The following is a 20,215-nucleotide window of genomic DNA, read 5'->3' on the forward strand; positions in this document are numbered from 1 at the left end:
TCCTTCTTACCTTACTGGGCAGCTACATACATGCAGTACACATAATTCATACAGGCGCATGCGCGCGCACGCACGCACACACATACATAAAACAAAATAACAACATTATTAAACAATATAAACATATACAAAAAAGCCATTTCTTTTGCTCACTTTTGTAATAGTCTTTAATATGGCAACACGGTCTGCTGGGGGAGGCAAACCCACAAAGAGCGTTTTGTCCAGGCGGCCTGGGCGCAGAATGGCAGGGTCAATGATATCTAGACAAGAGAGAAAAACAGATATAAGTGAAATAGATTTTTTTTAATGTAATTAGTAAAAGATAGGAAAAATTCTTTTTGAAAACAAAAAAACCAACAAAATCCAAACTAAAAACCGTGGTGAACTGGGTGTTACTGAAGCTGGTAAAGTGCTTACAATGCAGGCATTAGGACAAAGTTTAAATCCCCAGAAGTTACATAAAAAGCAAAGTGCTGCAGCACTGGGAAGGCGGAGATAAGACCCCTAGGGCTTGCTGGTCAGCCAGTCTAGCCACAGTGGGTTCCTGGTTCAATGAGGAATCCTGTGTCAGAAAACAAGGTAAAGACTGAGGAAGATGCCTGCTGACCGCCACTTACAAACACACACATGCAGGTTTCATGCACACACCCTCTTACACAAACCAGAAGCTATTTATCAAAATGCATCCACATGCCAACGAAACTCTAACCCTACCTGAGCCCCACAGCTGCTCTTCTTCCAGGACTCTCAATCTGAGGGAATCTGTCCTGCCCCAACTACGTTTGTCTCAGCGGGGCTTTCCCTGTCCTTTATCCATGTGTCTGCTGGAATTTCCCAAGAGCACCTAAGCCTCCCATAAATCTTCTCAAGAAAACTGCCTTACGCCCTTCTGTGTCCCTGGCGCTTCGTACCCAGGGCACAGTGCTGCCATAACAGCGAGGCTCACTACAAAACGTTCTGACTTCTCCACTAAGACCCCGGTGGAAAGCCACATCTTTTTCAACAGTCTTTATACCAAGACAACAGATGTGACAAGTCCCAATGGCTATAACTGGCATTTAGACAGGCAAATGGAGAAACACACACATGCATGCACTCATGCATGTGCACATAAACACGCACGGGAACGTTATTGTATCCACTTACATTTAAGTCTTTCTACTTCTCTGTTACAGGTCCCTCATGCGTATGCGCTACTAATAAGTAATATCCCTAGCCTTCCTTGAGCTTCCATAGCTTGGCACATGGCAGATTCTTAGTTCTTCCCTGAGAATATTCTGAAATACATGTCTGATGGACACAGTTCTGAGCTGACAGTCTTTTCAGCTTCTGAGAACTATTACACCGATTCTCTCTAGCCTTATCTTTTGATATAAATCTGCTATCATTTTATTTTCACAGTGCAGACACATGCATATAGGCAAGAACTAACACAATAAAACCACACAAATGTGTGTGTTGGGGGTTGGAGCTCAGGTGTTGATAGAGTATTTATTTAATATGTTTGAGACCCTAGGTTCAACTCCCAGCACTGCAAAAAAGATTTTTTGGTTAAAAAAAAAAAAAAAAAAAAACTATGCAGAAAATTATTACAGACATCAAAACAAGTCATATGATATAATAAAACAGAACAGGCAAATAGTGATGAGTACAACTGAAAAAGATCCAGACAACCTATCTGTAAATACATGCAGTAAACTGACACAGCAGTCTAAGTTATAAGGGAAAAAGGAATGGGTGAGATTCAATAGAGCAGAAGATGAAACACAAATGCACAAGAGGGCAAACACAGGTAAGCTAAGGTTCATCACTCAGCATAGGCCAAACTCAGTGCAGAATGCTAAACAGAATCCTATGTTTTACACCTAAGAACAATAAACTGGAGAACAAAGAACTTTAAGATGACTGACACACAAGGATAAAAAGCCTCTCGGGAAGGATAAATGGGTATAAATGAAATGGTGGGTATCATGAGTGGGCAGATTCTATTGTAACTTCCTTCAAATGAAGATGTATACCAGCTAGACGACTGAGAAATCCACTCGAGGAGCCAAGTGAGGACTCCATCTCTGTAATCACTGTACTTAAAGAGGCTGAGGCATGAATATGTACATACCAGGCCTTCCAGGGCTTCTGTGTGAGATCCAATCTCAAAAAAGAACACAAACCAAACCCAAAACATGCTAACGTACCATAGCGAGAGGGCTGGGGGGATGACTCAATGGTTATTTCTTCTAAAGTACTTGAGTTTGTATCCCAAAATCCGTGTTAGGGGGCTCACAAGTGCCTATTCCTCTGGCTCCTGAGAATTTGACAACATTTCTTGGCTAGCAGACAGTTATCAAACATCACGATAGACTATCTAAGAAAGCCTGGGCTGCAGGGAGGGCAAAGGATTAAAAATATAAAGAAAAACTAGAGTAGAATAGAAAACCTAACTTGAACACTTCTGAAGTCTGTAGCCTTTTATCCAAATCCATCATAGTATGCTTAAGCTTGAAAACAACTTTAAATCATTGTTATAGGCCAATAATAGAGCATGGCATCAGCATGGATCTTTTAAAATTTTATCTTAAAATTCAGGGAAAATGAAGAGCATTTCTTGTTTCCTATGAACTTGAGAGAAACCATACTATATAATTTCTGAGAATACTTTTAGGGTCAAGTGTGTATTATATAAACCAGGCATGGTAGCCCATTGCTATAATACCAGCACTCAGGAAGCTGAGTAGAAAAACAGATAGCTCAAGGCCAATGTACATCGCAATATCTTATCTATTAAATCGATAAAACCAGAAACAAAAATGAGTATGGTACAAGTATTCTCTGACAAGAAGACAATTTTATTATAGTTGTTCTAGTTTGCTCTCTATTGCCATGATAAACTTCAAGACTTACAAAACAAAACAAAACAAAAAAACCAAATACACCGTAGGGGAGAAAAGTATTTATTTGGCTTACATTTTGACTCATCATCTCTCCAGCCCACAGCTAGCTTTTTTATGCAGCCTTTAGTAGGTTAGGCCCTCTCATGTTGATTAACACTCAGGATAATCTCTTAGAAACTTGGCCAAAGGCTAGTTTTATCTGTGCAACTAATTATTCAAATGAAGATCCATCTTCCTAGGTGTCTATAGGTTGAGTCAAATTGACAACAAAAACAAGCAGCAGAAAAGTCAATAGAGAGAAACAATTTCATGAGAATCGAAAGATAGTGCTTTTTAAATTTTTAAAAAAGTTTTATTACGGGGCTGGTGAGATGGCTCAGTGGGTAAGAGCACCCGACTGCTCTTCCGAAGGTCCGAAGTTCAAATCCCAGCAACCATATGGTGGCTCACAACCATCTGCAACGAGATCTGACTCCCTCTTCTGGAGTGTCTGAAGACAGCTACAGTGTACTTACATATAATAAATAAATAAATAAATAAATCTTAAAAAAAAAAGTTTTATTACTTTCTGTGTAGTGTTTTGCCTACCAGTCTATCTGTGCATGACACACTTGCAGTGGATTCCCTGGAACAAACAGTTGTGTGCTGCTGCCGTGTGGGGACTGTGAACTGAACACAGGCCCTTTTGGAGAGCAGCAACTGCTGAGCCATCTCTCGAGCCCCAATGTTTTTAATGCAGCATAAATCTGACCTGTGTAAGGTTTGATTCACTTTATAAATGCATTTGTGTGATGTTCTTCTTTCTTACCTGGTCTATTGGTGGCAGCCAAAATAAAAACTTGCTGGCGTGTTTCTAAGCCATCCATCTCTGTAAGCAGCTGATTCACCACACGAACACTAGCACCTGTCTTTAAAAAAAAAAACCAAAAACCAACCTAGTTCCTTCACCTTAAACGTAAGGAAAGCGGTCCTTTTTCCCTCTATACAACTGAGCACATTCGCTCTTGATGAGGTTCTGTGGAAGAAGGGCTGCAGTGACTGAGCAGCAGCATGGATCCAGACGTCTCAGGTACCCAGAGGCAGAGGCAAGAATATGTATTCCTAAGTCTGAGAGTACAGGGTCAATTTGAGCAACAGAAGAGAGAGTGAAAGAGGGACAAAAAAGTATGGACGAGAGGAGGGAGAGGGGAAAGCAGGGCGGACGGGCAGGCAGCAATGACTACTTCTTAAGAGTCATTGTCACTATAGATACTATGCAAAATAAAACTGTCAGTGCATTTCCTCAGCTAAGCTGTGATTACTGCCCATAAGCATGAGAAAAAAAGAGCCTTAGAAGAGGTTCTCTGTCTAATCACAAGCTTCTGAATTATTTGACAGCTGCCATGAACATCATTTGGTCAACTCCAGACTCAGCTTCAAAGCTCTAGATTTCTGCCTATGTTGAGTATCCCACATCTTTCAATGCAATACATAAGGGACATTGAGTACATTATTTATCTTTTTCTTGGAGTAAATGGTACAAGTATGGCTATTCAGGACTATACCCAAGCGAATGGTTTAGGAAGTAAGTACAGGGATACAGAGATATAAAATACATAGACAGTGAAGATAAAGAGAAAGTGCTGCTAGGGATTTTACTATTAACTGACTTTCTTCATTCACTATAAATTGATGTATAGAGGCAGCAGTGTGCTTTAATCCGCTGATCCTTTTAGAGGGATGCATCTGCAGAGCCTTACTTTCACTCTCTGGTGGCACAGCACTAATAACTAAGACATTAGCAAACTCATAATCCAGACTCGGTAGCATTCAGAGTCATGGGTTAGCCAGGCAGTGATGGTCCACACCTTTACTCCCAGCACTCGGGAGGCAGAGGCAGGTGGATCTCTGTGAGTTCAAGACCGGTCTGGTCTACACAGAAAGTTCCAGGACATGTGGGGCTACACAAAGAAACCCTGACTTGAAAAGAAAAAGAAAAGGAGATGGCTCACTTGCTGCATAAGATCTATTTTGTTAGTAAAATTGACAAAAAAAATAAAGATGGGCATCAGTTGCAAAGGCGTGGGAAATGGTTAATTTAACAAATCATTCTTGGGTTATTATGTAACCAACATGTTATCTGAAATATGACATAGAGTATTGATTACATCTCAATATCATGTATGTACACCTTTAGACATGATTCATACTTCCCAAATTCTATTCCATATTATTTGTATATTGCACAAGTATCAGATACAAATGTCTCAGAAAGTTCTATTTGTAAAAGAAACACCTAGAAGAAATATGATTGTCTAAAACAAGGCATTATCAAGTAAATTCTACTTTTGCTAGACTTGTATACACAGGTAAAAATAAAATCAAGATAACATATCCATCCTTATATGTACAGCAGAGGTCTAAGCTATCCAAGTACTTATAAGAGATCTCTAGAATGATTGAAATGATAACATGATGGAGCATGCAGTGGTGTTAGTGTCAGCAACTTGCAAGCAGTGTAATCAGGAGAAAGGGATTTTAGCTTCCATAAGTGTGACTTGTATGAACTTTCATAAGCGAGCATTCACATGTACCTAGAGAAGGCTTCGTTACTTACTTCTCGGTCTGATCTCCGAGGACATAAAGCATCCACTTCATCAAAAAATATCACGCAGGGGGCTGAGTTCTTGGCTCGCTGAAAAACTTGTCGAACAGCACGTTCACTCTCACCAACATACTAAACATGTACAGAAAGCAGATAAAATGGAGAGAAAGTTCAATCTTGGGGCTGAGAACCAAATGACAATAAGAGCAGTTTTACATAATGTAGCTCCTAGGTATTTATATATTCAGGAATGTTAAACAATAATTTTTAGAGCCCATGAATTTGAGAGAACACAAGCATGGAATGGCTAGATAGAGAAAAGGGAAGGGAAAAATGTTGTAATTATATTTTAATCTAAAAAATAATTTAAAAATTGAAGTCATATAGATGTCAAGAATTCTGAAGGTATTGAACCATATGCAATTGCTAATAGTAAATCATTTTGACTTATAAAAGGCAATTGTACCAGACATGGTGGTACACTCCTCTATCTCAGTACTTGAGAGGTTGAGACAGGATAATCACCAGTTTCAAAACAGCCTTGAATACACATTAAAGCCCAGTCTTAAAAACACAGACAGCCAATTACATATTTAATCAAATCAGCTGATTTTGTTTTTCACAGAAAATGAAGACTATGTAGAATATAAAATCTCTAGTTAAAAAAGAATTCCCATAATTCTATTGTCTAAAACCAATTTCCTATTTCTTATGTAATAAAAATACCCAGGAGTTAATTGTTACACATCCAATAATATCACTAAAATACACAAATCAAATTGATATCCACTCCCATATATAAACAAACTTGCTAAAATAGAAAAAAACTTTTTTACACAGCAACAGTGGAGTCTGAGTGAATGTGTAAGGCATCCCATAGATTCATAATGGCTTACTCCATGTTAAAAATCTAAATTTAAATATAAACATTAAGTACAGCCAAGGAAACATAGCTATCCATAAGTAGCAATATTATCAGGACAGAGTAATTAGACAATTTATATGTAAGGACAAGGTTTTCCTCTATGGCTACACATTAAAAAAAAATTCTGTTAGGGCTGAGAGTATAGCTTAAGTAGTACAATGATGCTCAGCATACACAAAGCCCAAGAACTATAAAAAAAGAAAAAGTTTTCACAGCTAACACTAAGTAAGAGCAAGGTTTGGGATGGGGAGATGAACTGCTTGCTATTCAGGATCTGAGTTCAATTCCCACGACCCACATGAAAAAAACCCAAAACAAAAACCCAACAGGGAGGCTAGAATTTATGATCCCAATCCTTGGAGCTCATCAGCCAGTCTACACCAGTCAGCAAGCTCCAGTCTGCTTACTCTGAGGTCCTGTTTCAATGAAACAAGGTAGAAGAACCTGAGGCACATCCCAAGGTATACCTCTAGTCTCCCCAACACCCGAGAACCCTCCAGTACATACAAAACAAGCACACTATTACTTTGAGATATCTAATTTTCTCATTTATTTATTTTCTGTATGGCAAAGGAGGCATGCCAGAGCTGAGATAGCTCAGATGATAAGTGCTTCCATGCATGCATGAGAACTCAAGTTTAATTCCTGGGACCTATTGACAAAGCTGGGCACTAGGGAGTCAGAGAAGGCAGTTCCTGGGGTCCATTGTCCAGCAGTATAGTCTCAAAAGACCAAGGTCCCAGTAAGTGACCCTGGCTCAAAACACAAGGTGGACAGGTTCTGAAGACCAACACTCAAGGTAGACCCCTAACTTCCATACACATGTACATCTATACACATGCATTAGTGTACACACACACACACACACACACACACACACACACACGAACAATTCATACTTCACAAGCTGTTCAAGAATAAATACATTTGCTGGGCAGTGGTGGCACACTTGGGAGGCAGAGGCAGGCAGATTTCTGAGTTCGAGGCCAGCCTGGTCTACAGACTGAGTTCCAGGACAGCCAGGGCTATACAGAGCAACCCTGCCTCGTAAAACCAAAAGAAAAAAACAAAAACAAAAAAACAAACAAAAAAAGAATAAATACATTTGAAGTGTCTGACAAATAGCAGAGAACAAACACATTTCAATGTTAATAACTGTAATAAATCATTTCTATTTTAAAGCAGAAACTCAAGTTCATAGTTTAATAGATTTACTCAAGAACTATTTACAAACCCTGTATGTTATAGCAAGCTCAATCCTCCAACTCTGTAACAGAGTTTTGTCAAAATGTCACAACTGTCCAAAGACCTGAGAGCTCAGAGTCCTATAATTAGAATTGACACATTTTATCTTAATTAAAATAATGGCTGATGCCACATGACTTACCATATTCAATAATTCAGGGCCTTTGACAGATATAAAATTTAGTCCAGACTCATTTGCCACAGCCTAACCAGAAGAAATAGAAAGATATAAAATAAATAGAAAAAAAAATCTTTGTAATACATATATACATTTATACATATATACGGTGGTCAAATATTAAAAGAAATTTTAAGACGAATGTTGTGGCATGTATACACCTTCAATCACAGCAATCAGGAGGCAGAAGCAGGCACACCTGAGTTTATCAATGAGCTCTATTCAACTGAAGAGAGGCCTCAGCTAAATAAAGAAAAGCAATTTTAAGTGGTAATTACAAGTTTAAGTTGTGAGATGAATACTCACACTCTACTAATGCCACAAACCACCTTGGTATATTTTAAAAACATGCATTCTATTCACAGAAAAATGATTTAGGACTATTCTAATATAATTACTAGTGAATATAAGATTATAATGTAATGGGATTTTGTTTGTTTCCTTAGTTGGTTTTTTTTTTGAAACAAAGGTTTCTTGTGGGCTAGGCTAGCCTCAAACTCTGTGTAGCAGAGGATAACCTTAAAACTCTTGATTCTCCTGCCTCTAGCTCCCAAAGTACTGGGACTACAGGCATGTGCAACCATATCTATATTACCATAAGCTACAAAACATCCCTGTGGCAAACTATAATACAGGCATTAAAAACCTTAAAGCATTTTTATTACATTTACGTATGTGTGCATGTGTATATGTGTAGGTGTGCGTGGGCTTTCCATCACTCTTCTGAGGAGTCAGTTCTTTCCTTCCACACTGTGGGCTCTGGGATTGAATTCAGGCCATCAGGTTTGATGCTCGCTGGCCATCTCTTTAGCCCACGGTATTAACAATGCTGTATTCAGGGCTGGAGAGAGGCTCAGTGATAAAAGCACTGGCTGCTTTTCCAGAGGACCTGGGTGTGATTCCGGCACCCAAATTGCAGTTGGTATAACCCTTTGTAAGACTCCCGTTCCAGGGTTTCTGTTGTTGCCTTTTGATCTCTCACAGCCACAGGCACACATGGTACAATCAATTATTGAAAATCAAAATAGCTGTGATTGAAGAAAAAATTCAGGAAATTATGCTAAGCAAGAAAAGTGTGCTTAAAAACCTTTTATTTGAAGCCAGGTATAATAATTCACTTTTTAAAAAAAAAATTCGTTTTTTCTTCTTAAGGTTTGTTTGTTTGTTTGTTTATTTATTTATTTATATGTATGTGAATACACTGTAGCTGTACAGATGGTTGTGAGCCTTCATGTGGTTGTTGGGGATTGAATTTTTAGGATCTCTGCTCCCTCCAGCCCAAAGACTTATTTATTATTATATATAGGTACACTGTAGCTGACTTCAGACGCACCAGAAGAGGGCGTCAGATCTCATTATGGGTGGTATGGGCCACCACGTGGTTGCTGGGATTTGAACTCAGGACCTTTGGAAGAGCAGTCAGTGCTCTTACCCGCTGAGCCATCTCGCCAGTCCATAATTCACATTTATAATCCCAGCACTCAGGAGGCTAAAATAGAAGGATCTGTAAGAGTCTGAGGTCAGCCTGCACTACCTGAGTCCCAGACCAACCCAGGATACAGAGAAAGACACTATTCCCTGTAATTAAAATAAAAAGTTTTTAAAATAAAAATTTACATTTTTGGAATACATACTTACATACATACATTGCTATGGTTTAGATTATGAAATATTTCTCAAAGGTTTATATGGTTAAAGGCTTGAGTTTCTGCTGACAGGAGTTTTGAGAAGTAATTGGATCCTAAGAGATTTGACCTAACAGATTGATACATTATCCATGGAAGGCCTTCCCTTTTCTCAGGAAAAAGGGAAGACAGGATGGTGTGGGGGACAGGAAAGGAGAAGGAAGGACTGTGAGGAGAGAAGGGAGGGGAAGCTATGACTGGAATATAAAGTAAATAAATTAATAAATAAAAATAATAATTCAGTCTCCTGGAGTGGTGGTAGTGCATGCCTTGAATCTGGGAGGCAGAGGCAGGCAGATCTCTTTATGAGAACAGCTTGTTTCCAGGAGGATTCCAGGACAGCCAAAGCTACACAGAGAAACCTTGCCTGGGGGGTAGGTGATGGGGGTGGGATTCGATCTCATTCCTGAGAGGCAGTGAAATGCTTGAGAATGGAGGTCATCGGGGCACATTCTGGAAAGACGTATCTTGTGCCCACTCTCTCCCTAGCTTTTCCTCTGTCTGCTTCCTAGCTGCCATGAGGTGAGCTACTTTTCTGTCACCTTTCTGACATGATGTTCTCCCCCCCCTCACCCCCCATAGGCATGGAAACAAGGAACTATCAGTTACTGAAGCCTCAGAAATCGTGAGCCAAAACATGTCTGCATTTGATCACACCAATCAAAGCTCATTAACAAATTATCTTGTCTATATTATGTCTTGATATGCATAAAAGAAAAGATACCTGGGACTGACTACCAAATAAAACAGTGGTAGCAGAAAGCAATGGTAGGATTATAAACATTTTTGCCTTTTACTAATTTACATTTTCTACTGCAGAAAGGCTTTTTAAAATATCATAAAGAACATAGTAGAAAATACTCATTATAATAATTAAGCAAAAGCAAGAATCAAGAACAGGGGCTGGCGAGATGGCTCAGTGGTTAAGAGCGCCGAAGATCCCGTGTTCAAATCCCAGCAACCACATGGTGGCTCACAACCATCCGTAACGAGACCTGATGCCCGCTTCTGGAGTATCTGAGGGCAGCTACAGTGTACTTACATATAATAAATAAATAAATCTTAAAAAAAAAAAAAAAAGAATCAAGAACAATGCAAAGGTCAGAATGACCCTGAGCAAGCTCATGAATGGTGCACAGTTTTGAGAAACACAAGAGCCTTTTTTGTCTTTAGGGGACAGGACCCTTTTCTTGCTTCTTTCCCAGGAATGAGGGTGACACAACCAATTAAAACCATTTTGTTCTAAAGGACACAATGTAGAAAATTCTATTGAAAAAGAAAATCAGTTAGCTAAAATGGACTTCTAACAGAGTGTATACAAAAGATCTACTTCAGGATGTTATTCAAACCTTCATTATCCGACTGAAGGCAAGAAATACAACACACACAGTAGAACTTGTGCCATACCTTTGCTAGCAGAGTTTTTCCACACCCAGGAGGACCAGCTAGGAGGATGCCAGCTGGAGTCCCCAAACCAAGAGTTCTGAACTGGTCTGGGTTGCGAACAGGTGCCTGGAAGAAACAATGCCAACTGTGATCCATTATACATGCTCACTTTACACTGAGTGTTCAAATGTATGTCATCACTTATATTTAACCCTGACCACAAAGCCTAAAAATGATGGTGACTGGTCAATTTTTTAGACATCACGTACATGGTACATGGTGATAAACAGGAAAGGCTCTCTCTTTTCTTTCATTTTTCTTTTTTTGGTGACAAGGTCACACTATATATTCTAGTTAGCCTCCATCTCAGTATGTAGACCAGGCTGGCCTCAGGTTCAAAGATCTGTCTCTGTCTCCTAAGAACAAAGATTAAAGGTATGTACTACCACATCAAGCCAGACACTATTCTTAAGGAATTTATATATACATGTAAATTATAAGACCACTTTAGACAAAACAATACAGTATTTCATTATAAAAAGTGCCAGTCTATGCACAGATCCAGGACTGTCTCTAGCCCTTGCCGTCCATCTTCTTTGAGGCAGAGTCTCTTGTTCTTTCTGTTGCATCTACCAAGCAGGCTGGCCCACATGTCTCCAGGGAGTCTTGCTGTCTCTGCCTTGTCTCCTTCCTGGGAATGCTGTAGTTATAGACATTAACTACTGCACCTGATCTAACATGGCTTCTGAAGACACAAACTCAGACCCTTACCCTTGCATGGCAAATGGTTTACCCCCTGAACTATTCCCCCAGCCAAGATGAACTACTTCAATATATTAAAATAAAGTTTTAAAAAAATCAACCAAATTTCTAAGTTATGAAAGTCCTGGAGACAGCTTTCTCAGGGAAATCAGAGGCAGCAGGGCCTATACACAGTTAAATACCACACATGTTGCTCTCTACAATCCTAGTGTGCTTTCACATTTGGTAGTACATACCTCCTAAATGGGTCACAACTCAAAATGGTCAGTAAGCAGGAAAGTGAAAGTAAGCTAAAAATCGCCGGGCATGGTGGCGCACCCTTTAATCCCAGCACTCAGGAGGCAGAGGCAGGGGGATTTCTGAGTTCAAGGCCAGCCTGGTCTACAAAGTGAGTTCCAGGACAGGGAAAAACCTGAAAAAACACCTTGAAACCCTGTCTTAAAAAAACAAAAAGTAAGCTAAAATCAATCCAAAGTTTCATGGGCACCAAAGCTGCCTTGACCCTCTTGACTATGACCAAGAAGGTAGTTTTCACACACACTGGTCTCGAGTGAAACCTAAATTTGTTTTTCTTGAACTCACTATGTAGTCGAACCAAACACAAACAAAACAATGAGTATGAAACATCTCGAGAGAACGACGCCTCATTGTTGAGACAGTTACAACAAAAAAGATGACAAACTGAAGCTGAATTTATATTTGAACTGACTCTCAGGAAAGCTCTATTTTTAAACATGTGTTTAGGGGCTACGGAGATGGCTCAATGGCTCAGTACTTATTACTCTTGCAGAGAACCTAGGTTCATTCCCCAACACCCAGAAAAAGCGGTTCTCAATAATCTATAACGTCAACTCCAGAGGAATGATGCCTTCAGACTCCACCAGTACTAGACATGTACACAGTGCAAACATATACATGGAGGTAAAACACTCATACACATAAAATAAGAAGGTCTAAATTTTTTAATGACATAATCTGGTAGACATGCATGCAGGTTTTTTTTTAGATCTTAACTCACAACCAATGCCAATGGCCCTGATAGCTGTATACCTACCAATATTGCCATTATAAGCTCATCTCTAATATCTTCCAGGGCACCAATATCAGCCCATGTCACATTAGGGACAGTTACAAAGCCTTCCCTTTTGGCAGAAGGCTGGACTTCTGCTAGAGCAACAATGAAATCGTTCAATTCAATGCACAGTCCTTGCATCTGTTCCTCTGAGAGGGGATCTTGGTCTCTTAGCAACCCCAACAGCCTTTGCAATTCATCCTTTAAAGATAAGAGTTAAAGGAAAACAATGTGAACCACAAAGTTACATGTAGTTTAAATAAGTATTCCAAGATTATCTAAGTTATTGTGAATTTACACAAAGTTACATGTAATTTAAATAAGTATTCCAAGATTCTCTAAGTTATAGTGAATTTAACGAACTATGCATTGTAATAATATCTCTAGATGAGATATATTTCTAAGTACATCATATATTTGGTGAAATAAAAAAATCAATTATAATCAAGAAATATAAAAGTAATTTCTAGGTCAGTATTAGTGGCCAATGCCACTCAGTCACCCACAGCTACTATGTAAGTTTGAGGCCAAAATGGCTGGGGGTGGGGGGAGAAGAGAGAGAGAAGAGAGATTGATTTGATATTATAATTCTAAATTTTAAGCTAGGGTTAGATAATGCAAACATAGGCACTTGGCCAAAAATATCCATCTCACGAAATTCTATTTCATTTCTAAATGTTCATAAAGCAGCTGACTTAAGACAAAATTACTCGAGAAACAATGTAAATTCATTTTAAGTTTCTCTAATAACTTATCAACAAAATCCACAGTGAGGAACCTTCCTAGTTCAATGAATCTTGAACTCCAAAGGCAGATTTTTGCTTTGTGAAGAACATTAAGGTACACACAGACACACACACACACACACACACACACACACACACACACACACACACACACCCCATCCCCAAGACAGAGTTTCTCTATGTAACCCTGGCTATGCTGTAACTCAATCTGTAGACCAGGCTGGCTTTGGACTTACAGATATCTACCTGCCTCTGCCTCCTGAGGATTAGAGGCATGTACTATCACCACCTGGCAAAACGTCTTTAATTAATTCACGTGGATAGGTGTTCTGCCTGCATATATGTGTGTCCCATATATGTGTCTAATGCCTACAGAGGCGAGAATAGGTGTTGGATCCTCAAGGACTGAAGTGATAGCAGTTGAGAGTTGTCACGTGGGTGCTGGAATTTGTACCCAGATCCTCTAGAAGTACTAGCAGCCAGAGCTCATACCAGTGAGCCATCTCTCCAGCCCGTTTTATCTCTTTAATCATTCTGAAACCAACATCTACATATATAGATGGATACTGATATATTTACTGCATGCTTTCTGCTAGGAAAGTTAATACTATAAACAAAGATTAAGATAAAAGAACCTGTATTGGACTTGGGCAAATTATCAAGATTGATAAGATTATGTAGCAGGGGGCTGGAGAGATGGCTCAGAGGTTAAGAGCACTGACTGCTCTTCTAGAGGTTCTGAGTTCAATTCTCAGCAACCACATGGTGGCTCACAACCATCTGTACTGGGATCTGATGCCCTCTCTGGTGTGTCTGAAGACGGCAACAGTGTACACACATACATGAAATAAATAAATCTTAAAAAAAAATAACGTAGCAAACAGCTGCCATTAAAACCATCATAACAGAACTAAAGAGATGGTAAGCACTGCCTGTGATTCCAGAGGAGCCAAGTTCAACTCCCAGCATCCACATGGCAACTTACAGCTGTGTGTAACTCCAATTCCAACAGATCTAATTCTGGCCTCCTCAGACAGCAGGCATGCATGTACTGCACAGACATAACTCAGGCAAACACGAGTACACATAAAATACATTTTAAAATCAAAGCAATACCATGCCTTGTGAAAATATTATCTGAGAAATTCTGATATTTATAGAGCTCTCTTTTATTTGTCCTTATAGTCTCACTCTAAGATGTTTAAATGCAGAGCCCGATTTCTCATTGCTATAGCTGGCACTTAGAAGAATTCTTAATAGATAGGTATTTATTAATAAGAAACTAGCTAAGCTGGGCATGCTGGCATACACCTTTAATCCCAGCACTTGGGAGGCAGAGGCAGGCAAATTTCTGAGTTCGAGGCCAGCCTGGTTTACAAAGTGAGTTCCAGGACAGCCAGAGCTACACAGAGAAACCCTGTCTCGAAAAACAAAACAAAACAAACAAACAAACAAAAAACCAAAACAAAACAAAAAAAAGAAAAGAAAAAGAAAAAAGAAACTAGCCAAACCTGGATTAATGCAAGCCCCATGTTTAAGCTCAGTTCATATGAAAGTTAAATTGAATAAAATAATTTTAAAACACAGCAACTCTAGGGCTAGAGAATTGGTTCAGTGTTTGAGAGTTCTTAGTGCTCTCACGGAGGACCTGGAATTGATTCCCAGCACCCACAAGTAACTGTAAGTCCCAACCATCTGTAACTCCAGTCCCAGGAGACCAGAAGCTGTCTTCTGACTTCCAGGGGCAATAGAAGCATATGCTTGAACACACACACACACACACACACACACAAATATATACACACACACACACATACACATAAAGGTAAAACACTCATACATATAAAACAATAAAATCTAATAGAAAAACGAAGTACAGCTCTACGTAGAATCCTGTAGTAAATCCCATAATGCACCTCTCACTGATATGCATCTTGCACTATATGAAGTTTACACCACTTGCCAGTCTGTATATGAAAATAGTTATCTAATTGAAAAATTGGAAATTTAAGTATTTTTAGCAATTCTGTGAGACTATCTTTACAGATTAGAAAACTTGACTTACTAAACTGAATTTTTGAATCAACCAATCATCAAATCAGGCTAAAATCCTGCATTGTGGCCATGACAGCTCATGCCTATAATCCATACATTAGAAGATGAAACTTGAAGTTAGTCAAAACTATTGTTAAAAAAACCAAATCTACCTCAAAACAAACAAAAAAACAAAGAAAAGTAAAGTAAATCCTAATTGTATGCTATGTTATAAAAAGAACGCATCTATCATGGTTGACAGGAGTAACGATGGATTCAAATAAGAAAAAAGAAACAAAAGAGCTTTGCAAAGGAGAGACCAGGCAGGTCTAGCAAAGTACAACCTCTTACACCTAGTGTCTCTGGTAACAAAGTAAGGAAACCTCATACCCAAATTACACAATGCTGTATGCCACAATGAGCTTTTATGATAAACCACTTAACCAGAAGTGTCATATAAATGCCAATGCTTTGGCAGGAAACCACAAATGTTTTCCGTAAAGGACTAAATCTTAGTCGTGTCAAGGCATGAACACAAGGTAAGAGAAAGAACACCTGTGTTTCAGAAGTGGGCTCAGCTCCCAGCCTTTCCTCCTGGTCTCCTTCAGAGGGCAAACCTTCAATCTCAGGCTTTTTCTTCTGCTGCGCCTGTTGTTTCATCAAGACCCTATTGACCGCACACATGGCCGCCTCTCGGCAAAGAGCCATCAGATCAGCACCAACAAAGCCTGGTGTTAGGTGTGCTAAGTGACAAAAATTAAAAGTTTCCGGAAGCCTCAGTTTTCGGCACAACGTTTGGAGAATTCTGCAGAAAAGATAGTTTAAAAAATTCAGACTCCACGACTATTAGTAGAAGTAAATTCCTAATTAAAAAAAAAAAGTAAATTCCTACCTATATTTACTTGAAAGCTTATACATTAATCTGTACTGATGGTATCATAATGAATGCTATATAAGATGAAACAAATCACTGAATAAATGCTCACTACTCTAACTACATACCCAGCTTTATTCCAGAAAAGCTTATGCTAATATCTGTGAATTGGGAACTATGCTGTGTACTATAAAGACAATAAGCACAGGTTGGTTTGTTTCCTTTATCCACTTTTAAGCGTTTTGCAAGTGTATTGCAAGTGTATTGTAGAGGAAATAGCTTGTGCGGGACATACTTACAGAGCAAATAAAATATGTACTTACCAGAAAGAGAAACCTACTCAAACCATACTTTATACTAGTACTACATGTCTGTCCCCCTACTCCACCCTTGAAATGAGGTCTTAGTATGTACGTAGCCCTTGTTGGCCTGCAACTTGGTATGTAGAGCAGGCTGATCCTGAACTCAGACAACCTCTGTCACCCAGAAACTGGAACCAATGTCATGTTCCATCATGTCCAGCTCTACAAGTTATCTTTTACAAACATATATTCATTATACAAAATGAAGGTTTCATAGTGATATTTATCTTGGTACTTCAAACATCCAACATTGGATTTTGAGGCAGGGTCTCATGTAACTCAAGGTGGTCTCAAATTTTGTATGTAGTGGAGGATGGCCTTGAACTCTTGATCTTCCTGCCTCTACCTACCAAGTACTAGGATTACAGATCTGTGTCACCATAATCAGCTAACATCATCTCATATTAGGATAGCTACTGTTCCTATTCCCATCATTTCCTGTTGTTCAGATCCTACACCACATGTAAAACATTTCATTAAGCCCAACTGACAATATGGTAAGTGCCAATGTCATTTATTTTAAGAGATGCAGGTCCTCTTATGTTGCCCTAAGTCCTCTGCTCAATTTCTCTCTCTCAGTTTCCTAAGTATAAGAGACTACATACAGATACATGATACCACACCCAGCTTTTAATCTGTGTTTTTTAAATTTTTTAAGATGACATTCAAATGGAGTTAGACTTTAGTTTTAAAAGGTCTTTAAGGTATGACCATTTCCTGTGCCTATAGGCTTCAGGGTGAATTATACACAAAAATGTTCATACATGTAGAGGAAATGTATTTTGATAATTTAGTATATGCATATTTCACTAGCAAAGAAAGGTTATCCAATTTGGTTCTTTCCACGTGAACTCTAACTGATGGATAAAATAATTTTTTTTTAAGATTTATTTATTTATTATATGTAAGTACACTGTAGTTGTCTTCAGACACTCCAGAAGAGGGCATAAGATCTTGTTACAGATGGTTGTGAGCCACCATGTGGTTGCTGGGATTTGAACTCTGGACCTTCGGAAGAGCAGTCGGGTGCTCTTACCCACTGAGCCATCTCACCAGGCTCGGATAAAATAATTTTTACAAAGCCTTATAAACATGCAAACTATTAGGAGTTCCCAGAATAAACAGTCCAAGTCTTAACAATTCATTTGTTAAGAAATGGGATGAGTTTTAACAGATTTGGGTTTTTTTGTTGTTTTTGTTTGAGTTTTTGGAGACAGGATATTGTATAATCCAGGCTGGTCCCTCACTTGTTATATATAGCTCAACTGCTCTATACTTCATAAATAAATGAGTAAGATGAATATTATTTTGCTGGTTGTATTAAAGTATTAGTAAACAAGCTTTGATAATAAGCCGTTTAAAATACATGTGAACATAATTATTATCTATACAAATAACTCGTGTCAAATAATAGGAACTTTTTAGAAAAATGAGGTGATGTCAAACACTGGGAAGAGGAAATGATAGCAAAGACCTAAAGCTGGACCTTCCACACAGTGCTGACCACCTTCTCCATCTATTCTCAGCCCTTCCCTCCCCTTTAAAGCAATCATGTCCTTTCACTGATATCCATCACTCATCCTAAAAGTGGCCAGTGATTATGTGAATTTAGAATCACAATTACCACAAAAAAATTGAAAATGTGGTAGTTCACATTAATTCACGAAATTTCTACTCTACTACCTTAAGGGGCACATCTTCAGACACTCTGGGCATACAGCTCTTTGCTCTTTCTACATCGATCACTAAGAATCATTCATTAAAATCTTTGATTGAGCCCCACAGCCTTGGGCAGACTAGTGCAATGGCACTCAGACCTAACTAGTACAGGAAGTAGATGGCCCAATGCTACTCCACACTTACAGACACTGCCCCTTAAGCTGATAAGCCAATCAGCACAGAAGGCATCAAGAATATCAGACAAACAGCTATCAAGAAACACAATGATTATCATTACTGAACAAACTAAAACAAATGTCCTATTGAGTTACTCTGTTAAAACAGGGTTTTATGTTTTCCTTTTCAAATCAATTTGAGAGAGAAAAGGGAAAGAGCTCAGGGTAGGTTGATTGCAAACACATTTGAGGTCTTCCGTTCAATTCCCAACACACACACACACACACACACACACACACACACACACACAGCAATGAAGAGACAAAGAAAGAACAGACATCAACTCCATGTGACTCAGCTCACACAGTGGCACACAAACAACATCATTCTACAAGAATATACCTTTCTCTGGCTGCCTCATCTGGGATACCCAAGCAGACTTCTCGGTCAAACCTTCCTGCACGTCTCAAAGCAGGATCCAATGAGTCTGGCCTGTTAGTAGCTCCAATAACTAGGACCCGAGCTGTAGCTGCCACGTTATTCAGATCTAAGAACCAGATGTAGAAAACAGAGAACAAGACATCTGATATTTGAGGACAACAATGCTTACACAAATGATTTAAAAGTTGGAGAGAATTTATGTAGTCTGATACACAAATATTTGTAAACATTTATTGTTTATGCAACAAATGTGAAGATAAAGCCTGCCTTTCTTAGCAGCAATTCACAATCTCCTGAGGATACAAAGCAGTTAAGTAAGGAAACATGGCACATTTCAAGAAGTTTAATAACAATTACGATAAACTAAGTATTGTAACAGAGCAAGAGACTGGAGAATGGCAGCTTCACGGAAGAAAATACTCAGGAAAGCCTAAAGGGCTAGCTAGTATGGTTTCCATAAGCGGAGGCAGAAGTTCTACAGAGAGCAGCAGCATGAGTGACAGCACACAGGGGTCACGTGCAAGGCACGCCCAGACAACGGGAACAGCCCAACAGTGGGGCCTGGGGAAGACAGCAATGCTGTCCCACAGGATGGCGAAACCAGGAAAGGGGGTAAAGAATAGCCCAAGTACTACAGAGATGGCTCAGCAGTTAACAGTCCTGACTGTTCTTACAGAGGTCCTGAGTTCAATTCCCAGCACCCACATGGTGGCTTACAACCACCTGTAATGGGAGCCAATGGCCTCTTCTTGTTTCAAAACAATGATTAAAAAAAAAAAGCAGGGCGTGGTGGCGCACGCCTTTAATCCCAGCACTCGGGAGGCAGAGGCAGGCGGATTTCTGAGGCCAGCCTGGTCTACAGGGTGAGTTCCAGGACAGCCAGGGCTATACAGAGAAACCCTGTCTCGAAAAAACAAACAAAAAAACAAAACAAACAAAAAAACAAAACAAAACAAAACAAAAAGGACCAGTCAAGCCACCCTGGCTTACTTAAGAAATAAATTTTTAGCTGGGCAGTGGTGGCACATGCCTTTAATCCCAGCACTTGGGAGGCAGAGGCAGGCGGATTTCTGAGTTCGAGGCCAGCCTGGCCTACAAAGTGAGTTCCAGGACAGCCGGGGCTACACAGAGAAACCCTGTCTTGAAAAAAAAAAGAAAGAAAGAAATTTTTAGAAATTAGCAGAATGCAGGATTTAA

The 20,215-nt window shown here is 39.3% G+C and overlaps 1 protein-coding gene across 8 annotated transcripts in view; it reads right to left on the reverse strand.

Moving 5' to 3' along the window:
- Nvl (nuclear VCP-like) overlaps positions 1-20,215 on the reverse strand; it is a 57,077-nt gene that overhangs the window by 14,238 nt on the left and 22,624 nt on the right. For 6 of the 8 annotated variants that reach the window (XR_373614.4, NM_026171.2, XM_006496964.4 and 3 more), the window contains exons 12-19: positions 18,980-19,124; positions 16,061-16,310; positions 12,708-12,926; positions 10,913-11,017; positions 7,785-7,847; positions 5,485-5,604; positions 3,697-3,796; positions 154-260 (exon numbers count right to left, since the gene is read on the reverse strand). Coding sequence is in view for 5 of the 8 variants with exons in the window: in NM_026171.2 (NP_080447.1) it covers positions 154-260; positions 3,697-3,796; positions 5,485-5,604; positions 7,785-7,847; positions 10,913-11,017; positions 12,708-12,926; positions 16,061-16,310; positions 18,980-19,124 (1,109 nt within the window). In the remaining 3 variants the exon portion in view is untranslated. Of the gene's footprint in view, positions 1-153; positions 261-2,192; positions 2,303-3,696; positions 3,797-5,484; positions 5,605-7,784; positions 7,848-10,912; positions 11,018-12,707; positions 12,927-16,060; positions 16,311-18,979; positions 19,125-20,215 lie in introns of all 8 variants that reach the window. The other 2 variants (XR_003946442.1, XR_003946443.1) reach the window with 2 other exon arrangements.

This window comes from Mus musculus, chromosome 1 (assembly GCF_000001635.26).
Source record: "Mus musculus strain C57BL/6J chromosome 1, GRCm38.p6 C57BL/6J".
NCBI classification, from domain to species: domain Eukaryota; kingdom Metazoa; phylum Chordata; class Mammalia; order Rodentia; family Muridae; genus Mus; species Mus musculus.